Source organism: Ursus maritimus, unplaced genomic scaffold (genome assembly GCF_017311325.1).
Source record: "Ursus maritimus isolate PB19 unplaced genomic scaffold, ASM1731132v1 scaffold_31, whole genome shotgun sequence".
Taxonomy (NCBI): Eukaryota; Metazoa; Chordata; class Mammalia; order Carnivora; family Ursidae; genus Ursus; species Ursus maritimus.
The window spans coordinates 26,125,202-26,142,848 of NW_024425675.1; the positions used below are offsets into that span (position 1 = coordinate 26,125,202).

Consider the following 17,647-nt stretch of genomic DNA (forward strand, 5'->3'; position numbering starts at 1 on the left):
AGCAAACGTTCCATTTCCAATCTGTTACCATCTTTGGGGAGGAGAGATGTTATTGTTAGAGCAGCTAGTGTAAGATTAAATATAATACACGGCTGGGGCGCCTGGGTGGCTCAGTTGGTTAAGCGTCCGACTCTTGATTTCAGCTCAGGTCATGATCTCAGGGTCGTGAGATCAAGCCCTGCATTGCCCTCCCCACTTGGTGGGGAGTCTGCTCGAGATTCTCTCTCTTCCTCTCCCTCTGCCTCTCCCCTCTGCGGGCTCATGCACAGGGTGGGGGGTGGGGGGGAGCTCTCTCTCTCTAAAAAAAATTAATAATAATCATAATACACAGCTGAAAAAAATGGACTATTTTGTTTTGCATCTTTAAAGTTCATTATTGAGATTGATATTTAATTTTCTACTCTTAAAATGATTTGTGTAGGTATTCTTTTTGGACTCTTGTGTTTTTAGGGTAGGCATTATCACTTGTTTGAAAACTTGGTAAAACTTGGTAAAATATTGTGCTGGTATCTTTTGCAAGCGAGGGAATACTTTTTACTACTGATTCAGTTTTGTTATGGTCATTAGTTTATTCAACTTTTCATTATAACCTTGATTATATAAATTTCAATAATTTGTATAATTTTGATTTTCTAGAATATCCTTTTTATCTAGGCTCTCAAATTTGCTATTTATCTTTTAGAATACCAACTTTTTGTTTTCTTGATATTGTAATTTCTTTGGTTTCTGTGTTACTGACTTCTGTCCTTCAAAATTTCTTCTGTCAGCATTTCTTATATTCTTCCTTACTCATTTTAGCTCTAGTAGAACCTTGGTATTACAAGCAGAAGGATCTTTCTAAATGACTTTCTTTCACCTGTGGGATAACTTGTCATTGTTGCCCATGCTGCTGTGTGACCACTGTGATCCGGTGCCTCTCCCACCCCTTGCCCTCCAGTTATGCTAAATTACTTGTGTTGTCCTAAATGAGCCATTGTGGCTCACTCTTCCTTGCCTTTATGTCTACTGTTCTCCCTTCCCGGAATATCCTTTGGTGTCTGCTCTCCCACCCTGGCGTGAGATCTGGAGGGGCTGTTCTGTTCATCTTTTTATCCCCATTGCTTGTCATGCTGTAGACATTTAATAACGCCAAATAAATGTTCTTGATAGAAAACTTTTCTTCTGTTCAGTTTAGTTTTTTTGGGTGATGAAATACATAGAACATAAAGTTGACCGTTGTCACCATTTTTAAGCGTACGCGTCAGTGGCGATAAGTAGCTTCACACTGTTGTGCAGCTGTCACCGGCATCCATTTCCCGGACTTTCTCATCAGCCCAAACTGAAACTCTGTCCCCATTGAACACTTCATTCCCCTTTTCCTGGTAGCCCCCAGCCGCCAGAGCCTCCATTCTGCCTTCTGTCTCTATGGATTGGGAAGGGAAGGGAAGCATACAGCGATTGCCTTTTTCTGCCTGGCTTCTTTCACCCACTTTGATGTCTTCAGGGTTCATCCGTGTTGGAATTTCCTTCCTTTTCAAGGCTGGATAATATCCTTTCGTGTGTACGCACCACATTGGCTTCATCTCTACGTCAGTCAGTACATTCAGTCACTCCCACCCCTGGGCGGTCATGAACGATGCTATTCAGAACATTGGTGTTCAGATACCTGTGCAGGTCCCTGCTTTCAGTCCCTTTGGGTAGAGACCCAGCAGCGGCGTGCCGGATCGTATGACGGCTCTGCCTCGCTGCTTGCCACAGCAGCTGCCCCAGTTGACATCCCTCCCACCAGAGCGCAAGGGTCCCAGCTTCCCCACATTCTCGCCAACACTTCCTGTTTTCTGTGTTTTTCTTATACCAGCCGTCCTGAGACGTGAAGTGGTGTTTCATTGTGGTTTTGATTTGCATTTCCCTAATGGTTAGTGATGTTAAGCATCTTTCCGTGTGCTTTTTGGCCATTTATATGTCTTCTTTGGAGAAATGTCTTTTGCTTTTTTTTTTTTTTAAGACTTATTTATTTTAGAGAGAGCATGAGCCGGAGAGGCAGGGAGGGAGGGAGAGAGAATCTCAGGCAGACTCCACCCAGCACAGAGCCTGATGTGGGGCTCGATCCCACAACCCTGAGATCACAACCCGAGCTGAAACCAAGAGTCAGACACTCAACCGACTGCGCCAGCCAGGGGCCTCACTTTTGCTTATTTTTTAATTGGGTTGTTTGTTTGTTTTAAGATTTTATTTATTTGAGAGAGAAAGAGAGCACGATTGGGGGGAGGGGCAAGAGAGAGGGACGAGTAGACTCCGCGCTGAGCAGGGAGCCTGATGCAGGACTCGATCCCAGGACTCTCAGATTATGACCTGATGTTTAATCGACTGAGCCACCCAGGCACCCCGGGTTGTTTGTTTTTTATGCAGCTTAGTTTTAAGAAGAATCTCTAGTAGCCTTGGGTAAGCTCAAGGTTCCAAGCTGAGAGAAATACCAAAATACTGAAGTAATTTATCAGTGTATTTGAGGATTCCCTGTTGATAAAATTCAGGAATTATGGAGAATTTGAAGAGAGTCAAAAAGCAGAAAAATAAGCTAATGTTTTTCAAAAACGGAAAAAAAATCTTCAGAAAACAAGACTAGCAAGCGTTTCCTGCTGATCATAGTAGGAAATAGGTGGTTTGCAAACACGCAGACATGCAAACATGATCACTAGACCCCAAATACCCACTCAGTCCTCATTTCCCATTTACTCCGGTTATTCGTGCCTCTTATATAGACATACTGTGGTTGACTGTGATCTAGAATTGGTGGTAAGTTTGGCGGATTCCTAGCTGAAAGTACTTTTAAATCTAAAGAACTTTTTTTTTTAAGCAGCAAATTGAAGAGTTCATCTATGTATGGACTTAATCTGTTCAGAACCAAATGTGTATATTTATAATTGTCACAAACCTGGGGGATTTGTCTGGTAACAGAATCAGAACTTAGAAGTCTATTCAGGGGATTGAGTTATGGGACAAAACCCAGTAAGTGAAATTTCAAAAGGGTGAATGTAAAACCTTACAGTTCGGTGAAGGAAGAACAACTTCCATGAGGAACGATCGGGGGAATCTTGACCTGCATCCCCTGTACAGAAAAGTAGTAGGGCTGATAGTTGACTCCAAGCTGAACAGGAATCCTTGCAGTAACCTGGCTGCCAGTAAGTCTAATCCTACATTTAAGCGCCTTAAAAAAAAGAGTCCAAATAGGGGCACCTCGGTGGCTCAGTTGGTTAAGTGTCTTGCTCTTGATTTGGGCTCGGGGTCTTCATCTCAAGATCGTGAGATCAAGCCCCAAGTCCGGCTCTGGCCTGGGCATGGAGCCTGCTTAGGATTCTCTCTCTCTCTCTCACTGTCTGCTCCACCCCTCCCACTCACGTTTCTCTCTCTCTAAAAAAAAAGTCCAAGTAGTAATTCCATTGTTTTTCTGTTAATCACACTTTTTTTCTTGGTTATCTCCATGATAGCTTCACGCATGTATTTGTACTTTGTCTTTTGCAAATATGACGAACTAAATTTACACTGGTAAGATTAATTGACATATTAATTGAGCATGTATTTTATGTGAGTCATGAGATAGTGACTCACTTTACAGGAAAAAAGTAAATGTATACAAATATACACACATTATTATATGTACAAATCATATATGCAAATGATTATAATACAAGGTGGAGTGTGATACATGCTACAAAGTGCTGTGGCAGTCCAAACCCTCATGAAGAGTGGATCTTAAAGAATTGGAACAAATGGAGATAATTGGAGACATTGTTCTAGGTATAAAAGAGGTGCATGCAAATTTGCAAAGGCATGAAACTGGCATGGCTCAGTAACGAGTTATTCAGAATGGCTAGTGTATGCAAGAAGTCAGAGAGCGCATTCTGGAGCCAGTGTGACAATTTTATACCACACTAAAAAAACTAGAATTTACACTGTCAATTCTAGGCAGTTAGGAGCAATCAGAAATTAGGTGACATGTTGAGATTGCTTTCAAAAAATAGAACTGACAGTAATGGCTAGACTTCTTTGCCAGCCTTTTATTTAATCCTTGCAATTGAGCTCTGAGTTGGGTCACATTGTTATCCTCATGAATGGATGAGGAACTGAAGCTTAGAAAAGTCAATCGCCCAAGGTCAGAAGCAGAAGTCTCCTTAAGCCCTGATCTCCCTAATTCCGAAGCCGGCGCTGTCACCACTGTGCGGTGCTGATCATGTTGGCACTAAGTGAAGGGGCAAGGAGAGGGAAGAGGGCATTGAGGCAAGAGTGGTTACGTGTTCTCGTGCTGCTTCAGGTCCTGCAGGCGTAAAGACGGGTCTTCTGTAGTTTTGACTGATCTGTTGTAAATTAATCGTGTCACAAATTTCTTCTGTACTGTTCCCCTGCACATCACAAAACCTTCTTCTGTGCATCGTTTTTGTTAACAAGCATGGCTCTTCTTTTTACCAGTTCCTTGGGACCAAGCGCATTGAATACCATCGGGAATGCAGCGTCAGTTAAAAGAAAAGAATCCTCCCGGAGCTCAGCTCAATCAAAAGAAAAGAAAAAAAAGAAATCTGCACTCGACGAAATCATGGAGGTATAGTTTACAAGCTGCTTATTGATGTTTTAGCAGTTAGAGGAATGGCATAATTCAAACTAGGGAAAGTTAAATAGTCTCACCAGTCCTTGGATTAACATAAAGTCGGAAAATGCATGCAGACTAGGTTAGGGGAAGGGAGTCTGGACACAATTCTATGTGAGTAGCATTGGAATCGCTCATCACAGGTTTACTTTCCTGCCTCACATGCTGTCTTCAGAACTCTCTGTGTGTTCATGGTCAGTGGAATTCAATCAGGAGGACTTTGGCGGTCACTGAAGCTAGAAACGAAAGCTCTGTTTCCCTTCTGTGGCTCTGTGAAATGGGCATCCTCCATGGATTCCTCCCACCAGACCGTGCTCTCCTCTTGTTTCTGACTTCACTTGCCACCTCGTAGCCAGCGAGAAGAAGCTATGACATAGTTTTAATTTGACTTAACCTGATGGCTAAGCCTCCGTGATGAATCCTTGAAAACCCATGATTTAAGATCTAGGGCCACACTTTGGCTCTAAATCTTACCTGCACCTCTAGAGCAGTTCTAAATCTTCTTCTCTCCCTTGCCACACATAGCCTTACCTTATCAGTACATTTATGAAGTAAGTGGAAAGGAGAAGGACAGGCAAAGAGAAAGAAGAAGTGGATATAAGAAGCTGGCTTGTTTTTCCCCCTCATACCATTTCCTCTAGTCTCTCCAACGCTCCTCTTCATTTGTGAAGGGCTAGAGGCAACTGTGTGGTCTTCCCCATATCTGGGTGTTCTTACGATGCAGTGCGGTCTAAACAGAGAGTATAATATAAAATGTACACTGGGAGATGTGGTCGCTCCATCACTGAGCATATATTGAGTCACTGTTATGTGCTGGGCATCTGTGCGAGGTCACGTGTCTGTGTAGTATGAAGAAAAATACGGTCCCTGTGTGTCACAGGGCTTTCATTCTAGTAAGAGAGACGGTCCATGAACAAGTGAACTGGTGAGTAAGTTATTACAAATGCTAAGTGCTAAGGGGATCTGAGGGCGGGCCATGGGGAATAGCTTGTGAAAAGGTGCCAAGGCAGGAAAGATCTTGAAGGAAAAGTCCATGTGGCTGGAGCATGGCGGGTATGAGAGTGGTAGCATTTGTGGTTTGAGAGGGAAGTAGGATCAACATCTTACATGTCTCAATAGGCCATGACAGGAAGTTCCTGAATCTATTTCAAAGTAAAATGGGAAGCCAGATCTACCGGCTTCGTAAAACCTGCTGAATTTGGAGTGTTCTTTGTTCATATTGGAAAGATGGAGACGTTAAAATGGGATTCATGATCAACCAAAGAATGGCAGCATTCTGTCCCATGGAAAGTTGGGACTTCGAGTTCACTTATGGCCGTCAAGAAAGAAAAAGGCTCCATGTGGCACCTCAGCGGCCAGACAGCGCTCTTTGTTGGGACACCCTTGTGCTTAATCTCTTGTGGTTATCTTTTTCTTGCCCTACATTCATAGGATTTATTATCCTTATCAAACAGAGAAGCTCCTTTTTGCCATCACTGTAGAAGTGACCGTGCTGCAGAAAATTGGTTTGAAGTGTTGTGTCTTTACCACATGAAAGCGTTGCTTGATGTAGCGCTGGCACGTGGCCTTCAGTCTTGACCAAGTAGAGGTCGCTTGTGTTTATTTTCTTGGCCACTTGATGTGCTTTGTCACATATTTTTGTACATCCAAGTATGTGTGTGTGGTTTTTTTTTTTTTAAAGATTTTATTTATTTATTCAACAGAGATAGAGACAGCCAGTGAGAGAGGGAACACAAGCAGGGGGAGTGGGAGAGGAAGAAGCAGGCTCATAGCAGAGGAGCCTGATGTGGGGCTGGATCCCATAACACCAGGATCACGCCCTGAGCCCAAGGCAGATGCTTAACCGCTGTACCACCCAGGCGCCCCCCATGGTTTTTTAAAAGATTTTATTTTTAAGTAGTCTCAACACCCAGTATGGGGCTCGAACGCACAACCCTGACATCAAGAATCGTACGCTCCACCCACTGAGCCAGCCAGGCGCCCCCCCCCCCAAGTGCTTTTTTTTCTTTTAATCAAAAATTAATTGCAAGAAATGTCTTGTCTTGCAATGTCTCGTCAGAGCTTGTAAATTACACGGGTATATGGTTTACGGTGTTCCTTTGCTACATTGAATGGTATTTGAAATAAACTGAGGATTTTTAAGAGAGAATCCTGTATCTTCTGTGTTCTACAGATCGAAGAGGAAAAGAAAAGAACTGCCCGAACAGACCACTGGCTACAGCCTGTATGTATCCACCTGGAGCTTCCTAAGTCCTGAATGCTTTTAAGAGAGTGAATCATGTAAAGAGCATTTGGTATAAATGACTGAATTTCTCAAATATACTTAAATCATATGGATAGATCTATAACTTTCATGACTTCTTTTTATCTGATCTTAAATGATCAGTTGCACGTGTATTGGAGAGTTACTTGACGTTTATAGGCTGGTAAGATTTCTTCAGTTTCTTTCTTTATTTTTTAAAGATTTCAGTTATTTATATGACAGAGAGAGACAGCGAGAGAGGGACACAAGCAGGGGGAGTGGAAGGGGAGAAGCAGACTTCCCGCTGAGCAGAGAGCCCCATACAGGGCTTGATCCCAGGACCCTGAGATCATAACCTGAGCCAAAGGCAGACGCTTAATGACTGAGTCCCCCAGGCATCCCCAGATTTCTTGAGTTTAATGTCAGATTCATTTGTGGACATCTTGAATTTAAGCCTGGAATTATTTCCAATTTTTGCTATAAGACAAGGGTTGTGTTTTCAGACTTTCAGGGACTGAAAGGTAGAACTGTGGATGCCGAAGCATTTGTTTTCAACTTACAGTTTATTAAACTTAGAATCTCCCTTGAGGTACTTTGTCGAAAAAAGCCGGTTTTTATTTTACAAACTGAAGTAGAGCTTTGTATTTTATTGTATATTTATTTATTATTGATGTTATTTTAAGATAGAAATTTTGAAACATTTAAATAACTTTAAACATTATTATTTATTGATGCTCCGTTTTGAACCCAGGTGGGAAGTTTTCGTAAGATGCTCAGGGTGCCTTCGTTACAGCTTCTGATAGAAGCTGGTTTGAGCAATAACAAGAGACTGAAAAGTAGTGAGAATGTATGTCATTTAGATAATTTTGATTCAAAAAGTAAGATTAACAATAACCTAGAAGGTCAAGAAGTCCAGAGTTCTCATTCAGATCTCCATAGTCCTGCTCCCTCTAAGCTGGAAAACAATTTCGCCTCCGCATCTTAGTTGGTGGTCTTCTATTTGGGAGGCCTTTCTGCCCGGTGCCCATGTAAAGGCCGAGGAAGCAAGTTAGCTAACATGACAGTACTTGCTGCTTTCAACAGCGAATTACCTCAACGAGTTCTTCCATCAGCCCTATAAGGTAATTCCTGTTATAATTCCCATTTTAGAGGTGAGAAAACTAAGGCATCAAGCATTTGAGTAATTTCCCCAAGGTCATAGGGTAAGCACTGAGCCAGGATCTCCCTGGCGATCTGATTCAGTAGGTTGTGCTCTCAGCTGGTCAACAGAACTACCTCGTGGGGTGTCTCAGGCACCCTGACTCCCCGTCTCTGAGTACAGGTTTGGTCAAGATCAGTGAAGGCTGGATCTGAAGGCAAGAAACCACCCATGTATTGTTCTGTTTTCTCCATTCCCGTAACGAGCATGTAAATATGAATAGTTTGATTATTGTTTATGAAAATGTAACCAAGAATTTTGCTGAAAGCAGTCGTTCTTACCCAGAGAGTAATTCACAAATTTTTAGAGAAGTGTTTTTTCCAGATTACATATGTTTTACTACTACCACTTTCTAGTCTCCTATGGTCAAATGCATATTTTCACCAGCCTCCTAGGTGATTCTTCATTGGTTTAAAAGAGAAAGAAAAGAAACCAAAAGGAAAAAAAAAAAAACCAGAGAGAGAGAGAAAGCATTCCAAGTTTTAGTCCAAAAAGTTTCTTTGCATTGATAATACTTTCAATTCAATTATATTTTCTGTTCGATAATTCTCTCTTATAATAAATTATTCAAATGTTTTTCCTAGTTCCTCCTGCAGAGCATTACATTAAAAGTGAGGGTCATCCAACAGTGCTCTGATGACTCAGTGTGTCTCTTATGTGGAAATGCCCAGTATGTTGTTAAAATAACCAGCAGTCCACGCAGGTAGACTGGAGAGCTTTACTGTTTAAACTCAGAAAAGAAATATTCGAACCAATCTATTGTGTGAGCGCATGTCAGTAAGCCCAGTGATGTGAGGAGTTAGCTTCACATTTTAAGTGTGTACTCATGAGGGCCTTTGAGAAATTTAGCCCAGAAATACTCTGGCTAAAGCAGAGAAGATCTTTTGGCGTTACCTGGCTTCGTTTAGAAAGTTTTAGGTTCTTAGAACAGAGGCTTAAGAGTAAGACCATTTCTCTTAAACATGTTTTTCTGCTCTAATATATCCTCCCTACAAAGTCCTTACTGAATTTTGATTAATAAAATTTTTAGCCTGGCTTACTTGTGGCCTTCTGGTACCTCTGTTACATTCACTCGAAGTAGCAAACACAGAATCACTGTAGTGAGTTTAGCATTAAGTCAGGCGATGGAATTTTCATGATCAGCCGTTAGACAGCTAATCTAACTCGGGAAAATGACGATGCAGAAGCAAACTCAGACTGCATTAATATGAAACAAGCCCAGATTTCTCTCCCATTTGAGAATTAGATGTTCAGAAGAACGGTACTTTTAGCTGGAGCTAATCTGGAAGAATCCTGTCTGTATCAAAAATTCAGAGTAACCTAATGAGAAAAGAACATTGTAGAAAATGTCATGCGTAAGCTCAAAGACCCAGTTCCTTGCAATTCCCGGTGAGACCTGCCACCTGAGTTTTTATCAGCAGTGAACACCAATCGTGTAATATCTTTGGCCCTTTTCACTTCCTTGAATGGAGAGAGAGAAAGAAGCTCTCTGTGAAAGACATGGATTAATAGGGTTGAGATTGACAGATAAAAGTCCTAGATTTCAAGAGACCTTCAGTGTGGAAATCAGCCTTGAGACAGGTATTTTTTTTTTCCCTTTTGGTAACCATGTTGAATAAAGGGAGAAAGAAGAAACAAGGATCAGTAAGGGAATGTTTTGCATAATTGGGAAGGCTTAGAACTCCAAAATTTCTTATTTAGCAGAGCAGTTACGTTTTGCTATGATTGTTGGTGAACGTAAAGTGAAGGAGGAAAACCGGAAAGCTTACTTTATGTCTTTCCCTTCATCTTTATTTTTCTGTTGTTGTTTTCTAGGAAATCATCGTGAAAATTATAACCAAAAAACTCGGAGAGAAATATCATAAGAAAAAGGGTGTTGTGAAGGTAAGAATGGGAGGCTGTGGATGGAATTTGTGAAAGGAGCTGGGGGCTGGCCGAGTCAAGCCATTTTGATATTCCTGAAAAATCACGTCCTCAGGGGAGGAGAATTGTGTCTCAGGTTCCTCATGGTTCCAGAAGCTGGGTTCATAATCGGTGGAAAAATGATTCCTTTGCGACCATAGTTTCTATTTCACCTTGGTGTGCTTTCTTATTGGAGCAAATCGTATGTATGGAATCCCGCTGGCACAGCTTAAACTCACTCGCTCACTCTGCGTGCCTTGCCAGTCAGTGAGACACGTCCTCTTTGTTAACGATGGGCAAGCCGATCACGTCCCCGGAGTTCCAAGGAGGACTTCCTTGTTGTGTTTTGCCCGAAAGACTTTTTGTTGCTCTAGGATTTTAAAATTTTAAAGTCTGTGCTCCAGTCCTTTTCTCTCGTTGCCATTCCTAAATAGTTCCATTCTGGCACCCAGCATTGTGCATGCAGAAATGCCTCCTCTTGTACTTCAAGCTAGGCATTCTTCCCCTCACTGTATTTATTGAAATCGTATTCTAAGATCGCCAACCAGTCCTTTATTCTTTCCCCCACAAAAACCTTCGCTAAGCCTTGAATTGAATTCTTTATTAGGAAGCATAGAACCACCATATTGTACACCCAAAACTAATATAATACTGTTGTTAACTCTACTGGAATTAAAATAAAAATGTAATAAACTTTTTGAAAATTTAAAAAGAGCCTAGAATGCGTAGTGGTATATGGAATCTATAAAACAGTGTCATTTATAGAAGGAGTTACTCTTACCTTTTGACTGGAATTTCGTTTGTGTTCATCTTATCTATTTCCGTCCTTTGAAATTTGTGTGCACTTATTTCTGCTATTATAAAAGTGTTGATTTCACATGACAGGAAGTAATTGACAAATATACAGCTGTTGTAAAGATGATTGACTCTGGAGACAAGCTGAAACTTGACCAGACTCATTTAGAAACAGTAATTCCAGCACCAGGTAAATCTTTTTGCAGACCATTTAATGTGTATGCTATCAAAATGAGTGGTTCCATCCTTAAAACCGTAGTTTCTTGACCTTACTGTATAGTTAGAGACACGGATTTCCTTTCTGGAAATACATAGCTGCCGGTATAAGTGGTGTGCTTCGTTTCAGGTGACACGGTAGTTTGTTTACCGGTCCTCTGTGAAAGCTATTTTGTGGCATGAATCAATTTTCCTTTCCTGGGATCCATTTTTTTTTTTTTCCTGAAGCAAAACACAAACTTACAAGAAAAAAAAAAATCAGTCATACTGTGGTTGTTATTAATATATTTCTCTAGCTACCTGAGATAGTAAAGTAAAAATCTGTATTGTTTTGCTTTTTCTTGTCCTTAATTGTCTGTATCATTTGGGTACTTTTAAATATCTAGTATGAATGCTACTTCGGTTAGGGGGTTTGCCTCTGACCCAGTCTTTGTAGTGGTATCATTGCTGGCATGGTGACAGTGTTATTAGTCTCTAAAACTTCCACTTATCAGATCCTTTATTTCCCACTTAAATGAAACTCACCTTATGGCTACAAATTTTTTTTTAGCTTTAGTGAGCTGTAATTGACACACAGTAAGCTGCACTTGTATAAAGTATACAGTTTGATCAGTTTTACCCCGTGAATACTCCTCACGAAACCATCCCTACAATCAAGATCATGAATGTGCCCATCACCCCCCAAAGTTTTATTATTTTCTTTTATAATTCTTCTCTGCCACCCCTCCACTCCGGCCTCCCATGTCGCCCGAGGCAACTACTTGTCTGCTTTCCATCACTACAGATGAGTTCCTGTCTAGAAGTTTATATGAATGAAATCATACCATGTGTCCTGGTTTTTGGTCTAGCATCTCTCATTGAGCATAATTATTTTGGATTCACGCATGTTGTCACGTGTATGTGTAGCTCACTTCTTTCTATTGCTAAGAAGTGTTTCACTGTATGGATGTACCACTTTCTGTTTATTCAGTCCCCTTTTGATAGACATTTCAGTTGGTTATAGTTTTTTTTTGGCTGTTACAAATAAAATTTCCAAGAACATTCATATGCAAGTCTTTATATGGACATGTGGTTTCTTTCTATTGGGAAGATACTTAGAATAGCTCACTCATAGTAGGATATGTTTAAATTTATATGAAACTGCCAAACCATCCTATGATTTTTAAAAAGAGGCAAAGTGGAGTGCCTGGGTGGCTCAATTGGTTAAGTGTCTGTCTCTTAATTTCAGCTCAGGTCACGATCTCAGGGTCCTGAGATCAAACCCCATGTCAGGCTCTGCGCTGAGCATGAAGCCTGCTTAAGATTCTCTCTCTCTCCCTCTGCACCTCCCCCTCCACTCACACACCCTCTCTCTCTTAAAAAAAAGAAAGAAAAAGCCAAAGTAAGCTAATTTTTTTCTGATTATTTCTGGACTATAGACATTTCCCCTAAGTACCTTCTACTCCTTGCAGTCCCTTTGACAAGTGAGTGAAAGAAGCCATGAGGATTCTTATAATGTTAACAGTGATCAAGACATCTCCTTTAGAATATTACAGAGTTCTAAAATGATTGAGAACTTCTAAGAGGGGTTTTGGTTTTCGTCGTGTTCGTTCAGTGTAACTGTACTTTGCTGTAACAAAGTAGAAGAAAAAAATGAACATTTCTTTGCATTTAGGGTGATATTCTTTTCTACTGTAGGAAAAAGAATTCTCGTTTTAAACGGAGGCTACAGAGGGAATGAAGGCACCTTAGAATCCATCAACGAGAAGACCTTCTCAGCTACTATAGTCATTGAAACTGTACGTACATTGACACAAAGAAATTTCTGAATGCTTTAAAAATATGCCATTGTTCTTTCTCATTGGGTTGGTCTTTGTTTTATTTTAGAGTCTGGGTTTTTTGTTTGGGTTTTTTGTTTGTCTTCCTGTATGGAAATCTGTAAGCTTAGTTTTGGTAATGACTCTGCCATCGTAAAGCATTTTGTGTTCTGATTTCAAAAGAAACGCATATGTGTCTTAGCCCACTCGAGCTGCTGTAACGGCGTATCGTAGACTGGGTGGCTGATGGGCAGTTGTACCTTTCACACTTCTGATGGCTGGAAATGCGAGAACAAGGCACTGGCAGGTTTAGTGTCTGGGGAGGGCGTGCTTCCTGGTTCGTGTGTCCTCACCCGGTGGAAGGGACAAAGGAGCTCTCTGGGATCTTAAAAGGGCACCAATCCATTCATGAGGGCCCCACCCCTACGACCTCATCACTCCCCAAAGGCCCCGCCACCAAATACGATCACATAGGGCGTTAGGTCACAGCTCTGACTCCTGGGTGGGACACATTCAGTCTATAGCGATACTCACTGTGTAAAACCTGAAGAGGACAATTGAGTACAAATGACTTAACAATTACCCATAATCCCCCAGCCAGATAACTGCTTTAATGGTTTGACCTGTTCCTTTCCGGTCTCTGTATTTTATAAAGTTGTATGCAATATATACAGTTCCACATCCTGACTTCTTTTTCTTTCACATCTAATATAAAACTCAATTTGGCATGGCATAATTAGTGGGGACTACAGAGGCAGAAGGAATGGAGGGAAAACCCCAGAGATCAACATTTTAACAGTCCTCCCCTTCTTTCATGAAGGGCTGAAAGATAGCAGAGGTCAGTAATTCCAGGGAATCTGATGTGCAAGTAACATTGTTGACTGGCGTGGAACGGATGGCTCACTGACAGGCCCTGTGAGGCCTGAGATGTCTCCAGAGGGAAGGAAGGGCCTGAAGCGGGCTTTCCCCCGCCGCCTGACCCATTTTGGAACTACAGATGACTGTGCGGTGCCTCTCACGGTGAAATCCGTTTTCACACCCAGTACCATAAGCGGTAGCATTTGGGGGGATAATAGACCCCTCGGAGATTCTGATGACCGCCCTGAGCGCCCTCTAGAACTACGGGTAACTGCCGGGTTTCAGAGGTTGCGCGAAGGGGGTCGTAGCACCTGAACCCATCGCTGGACTGTTTGGCAAAACGTGTAGGTCCTTATCTGAGAGAAACCACATTTAAGTAAATTGAGCTTTTTTTTTCTGTCTCTGACAACATGAACTTAAAAACTGGCGTTGATGAACGTAAACCGTAAGGGAAGGAAAGGAGAAGGCATCTCCCCTGGTACTGAGAAATGTGGCGATCCGACTAAATTCAAGATCAAGTTTTTTTAAAAACTTGGTCAGTTTTTCTCTCTGACTCAACCAGCATGAGGTCATGGAAAATCTCATATTTCCTTGGCAAAATGATCCTCCTGCACTTTTTAAGTGCATCGTCCTATCCAAATGAGATCCTGCTTCAATTCATGCTTTCTTCTCAGGGAAACACAAAACAGCTAATCCCCGCGGAGGGCATTTTAGGTTCCGTCCAGATCCCTTTGGGTCACAGCGGGTGGGTTTCACGGGCCTGTTCTTTTCCTCCCTCGCCGTACCCAAGCTTCTTCCTGACCTTGCATGGCGCACAGAGCCGCAGTGAGGCCGGACCCAGGAGGGCCCCGCGTGAAAGGCCTGCTTGACTGCAAAGCCGCATGCACGTTTCAAAGGAGAAATCCACCCGCTGCTGTTCTTTTCTTGCGCAGCTCGCTCCCACTTAAAAAGCAATCTGTCTGTGTGAGCGTGTGTCCGCTCGTCCGTGTCCGCATGGTTCCTTCACATCATTGCCACGAGACACGCGAACTTTCTAAGGGATTTCTCTTGCCATTCTTTTTTATCATTTCTGACATCTGAAATTGTAGCATCAGTACCAAAATATTTGAAATTTACTCATTTATTAAGCAGATTTTTTACAGTTTAACAAATTGTTCAAAAACAGTTTAAGCCTTTTAGCCTATTTGTCTAATTAACCGAATGACTGGCTCCCTTCTCATTCCCCAGCTTTGTATTCTTATCGGAGAAGCGTACTTGGCCACAGGCCTTTATACTTGATAATGAAAGATTTAACCTGAGTCGTGCTTTATCTGGGAACTTACTTCTTTAGATACAGTCATTATTTTATATTAAAGGAATAGCGTTTAATAAAGGATTGTTATGGGGACGTATGATTTGCAATAAAAAATGTTGAAATCTCCCTTCGGGGTTAGAGTCATCCTCATCATCATTGTTTTATATTTTGTAAGAGAGGACCAGCTTTCAAATTTTAACCAAAAGGTTTAATAAGAGCCAAGAATTATTGAGCTCATACTCCTATCATGTTCCAAATATTGTGTAAGCACTTTATGGACTCATTAATATTTCCCAACAGCTCGGTAAGCTGGGCCTATTGTTACTTCCCCTTGGGGACAGTGGGGTACGTCACTTGCTGAAGGAGGGATTTGAACTTGGTCAGTCTGTTCTCAGGGCCCACACTCATGCCTCTGTGTTCCCAGGTTGTATTCACTTTCGGGACTGGTGTTATTTCCCAGTATCTAGTTTAACCCTTTCCCTTTCTTTTGGATACAAACAGAAAAAGCAAATACATTTATTTATTGTTTTAAAGATTTTATTATTTTAGAGAGAGCCAGAGACAGCAGGAGCAGGAGGGACAAAAGGAGAGGGAGGGAGAGACTCTCAGGCAAACCCCCTGCTGAACGTGGTGCCTGATGTGGGCTCAATCCCAGAACTCTGAGATCATGACCTGAGCCAAAACCAAGAGTCGGAGGCTAAACCGACGCCCCACACGCGCCCCAAAAGCAAATGCATTTAAAGTTGAGCTCATTTTTGGTAAGAAAGACCAACCGAGCCGTCCAAGCTAAACGGGACAAACATGTTTGGTATGAGTGTCTGAGTTGCTTACCGTAATATTTGCTGTTGAAAAAGAAGGTCTCCAATGGCACAAACACGGTAGAATTTAACTTCTCATTCTAAAAGTCCAAAATGGGTGTTCTTGATCGGGGAACAGCTCTTCTCATTGGGGTGATGTGTGAGCCCAGGATTTTTCCAGCTCGTGTCTCCACCACCTTCAGCAAGTTGGTTTGACAGTTGCCGTGTCCGTGTGCTTCAAGCCAAGGCCGAGCGGGGTGGGCCGCATGCGAGGACCGTGTGTGTCACTTCCGTTCCTCTCTGTGGCCGCGGCTCCATCTCACGACCACACCTGACCACACGGGGAACCAGGGAGGCATCCAGGGAGCAGAGGACACACCGAACAGCCAGCAGGTCCCTGTCACAGCATGTCGTGACGACACGTTTCACAGTCACTGAAGCAGTCGCAGCAGTTCGTGAAGAGTAGGCCATCGAGTAGTTTAGAGTTCAGAGTCACAGAGCAGCGTTGGCTCCCATGATGGGGTCGCAGGGGTACGGAAAAGGCGCAGCTGGGTCTTTACAGGTAGTGTCATTTTCTTGTCTTCTAAGTACCTGGGTGTTTTTAATCTTTTTTTCAATTGTTTTAACTTGTAGGGCCCTTTAAAAGGACGCAGAGTTGAAGGAATTCAATATGAAGACATTTCGAAACTTGCCTGAGTTTGAAAATTTGTTAACACATTAAAATCCTAAAGCATCAAATTGGTGTTCACCAAGGCATTATGAGACTCTACTGTGTTAGGGTGTTTCTTTTGTATAAAGCAAATGGATTTATTTAAATATTACTGTATAGTTGTTCAGCAAAGCTTATAGAAAAATCTAATTATGTCTCATGAAGTATCAAAACAATGTAATTTTGTTCTTGTTTTTCTTTCCTTTGTAATATTTCCTTAATGACTTTTTATCTTCATTAAAAGAATGTTATTGTAAAGTGTTTTCTATTAAGACTATTTAGAACCATACAGTTAGAGGAAATCTTTCATATACTCTCTATTTTCTGTAGTAAAGCTGTGAACTATAAATACAAGGACATTTTAAAAACTCAGACTATAAAGAGAGTCACAGCTTTATGGAGATAAAGTTCACACCATGTAATTTCACCCACTGAAAGTACACGATTCTGTGGTTTTAGTACCTCTGCAGTCGCGCACCCATCCCCACTATTTACTTTTAGAACATTGTCATCACCGCAGAAGGGCACCTTGTGCTCATGGTCGCTCCCTGTCCTCCCTCTCTCCCCTGGCAACCCCTGGTCTACTTCCGGTCTCTGATTTGTCTGTTCTGGACACGTCACATCGGTGGAATCATATAACGTGTGTTCTTCTTACGACGAACTTCTTTCATGTAGCATCATGTTTTCGAGGTCCATCCACGTCGGGGCCCGTATCAGTACTTCACCCCCTTTTGCTTGCTGAGCGGTAGTCTACTGTGTGGGTAGGCCACATTTTTTAAAATCCATCGGTCAGCTGATGGACATTTTGGCTGTTTCTGCTTCGGCAGAGTAATGCCGCTATATGAGCATTCAGGTACGAGACTTTCTGTGGACGTCCGTGTCCAGCGCCTAGGAATGGAGTCGCTGAGTCTCACTGCAACTCACGGGATACCATGTTTAACATTTTGAGGAACTGCCAGACTGTTCCAAAGTGGCTGCACCATTTTACAATCCGATCGACAATGCTAAGCTATACATTTTTAAGTAACAGAGCAGTGTATTAGGGATGCAAAAGATAGGAACTCCACCTCCTACCTGGGTTATGAAAAAAAGATTTTTTTTAAATTAATGAATGTATAGTACACAGGATAAAAGGAGCAGACCTTAGCTTCCAGCGGGGTTCAGAGTGTGAACAGCCTTATTGGGGGTTGGTCTCTGCGGGTTTCCTTTCTCTGTTGGCTCC

At 42.0% G+C, this 17,647-nt stretch overlaps 1 protein-coding gene across 1 annotated transcript in view; it reads left to right on the top strand.

Annotated features, from left to right (window-relative positions):
* KIN (Kin17 DNA and RNA binding protein) overlaps window positions 1-16,679 on the top strand; it is a 34,014-nt gene extending 17,335 nt beyond the window's left edge. The window contains exons 8-13 of the mRNA XM_008705417.2: window positions 4,444-4,573; window positions 6,792-6,842; window positions 9,874-9,942; window positions 10,846-10,945; window positions 12,649-12,749; window positions 16,350-16,679. Coding sequence (XP_008703639.1) covers window positions 4,444-4,573; window positions 6,792-6,842; window positions 9,874-9,942; window positions 10,846-10,945; window positions 12,649-12,749; window positions 16,350-16,412 — 514 coding nt within the window. The 3' untranslated portion in view covers window positions 16,413-16,679. The remainder of the gene's footprint in view (window positions 1-4,443; window positions 4,574-6,791; window positions 6,843-9,873; window positions 9,943-10,845; window positions 10,946-12,648; window positions 12,750-16,349) is intronic.
* The last annotated feature ends 968 nt before the right edge of the window (window positions 16,680-17,647 follow it).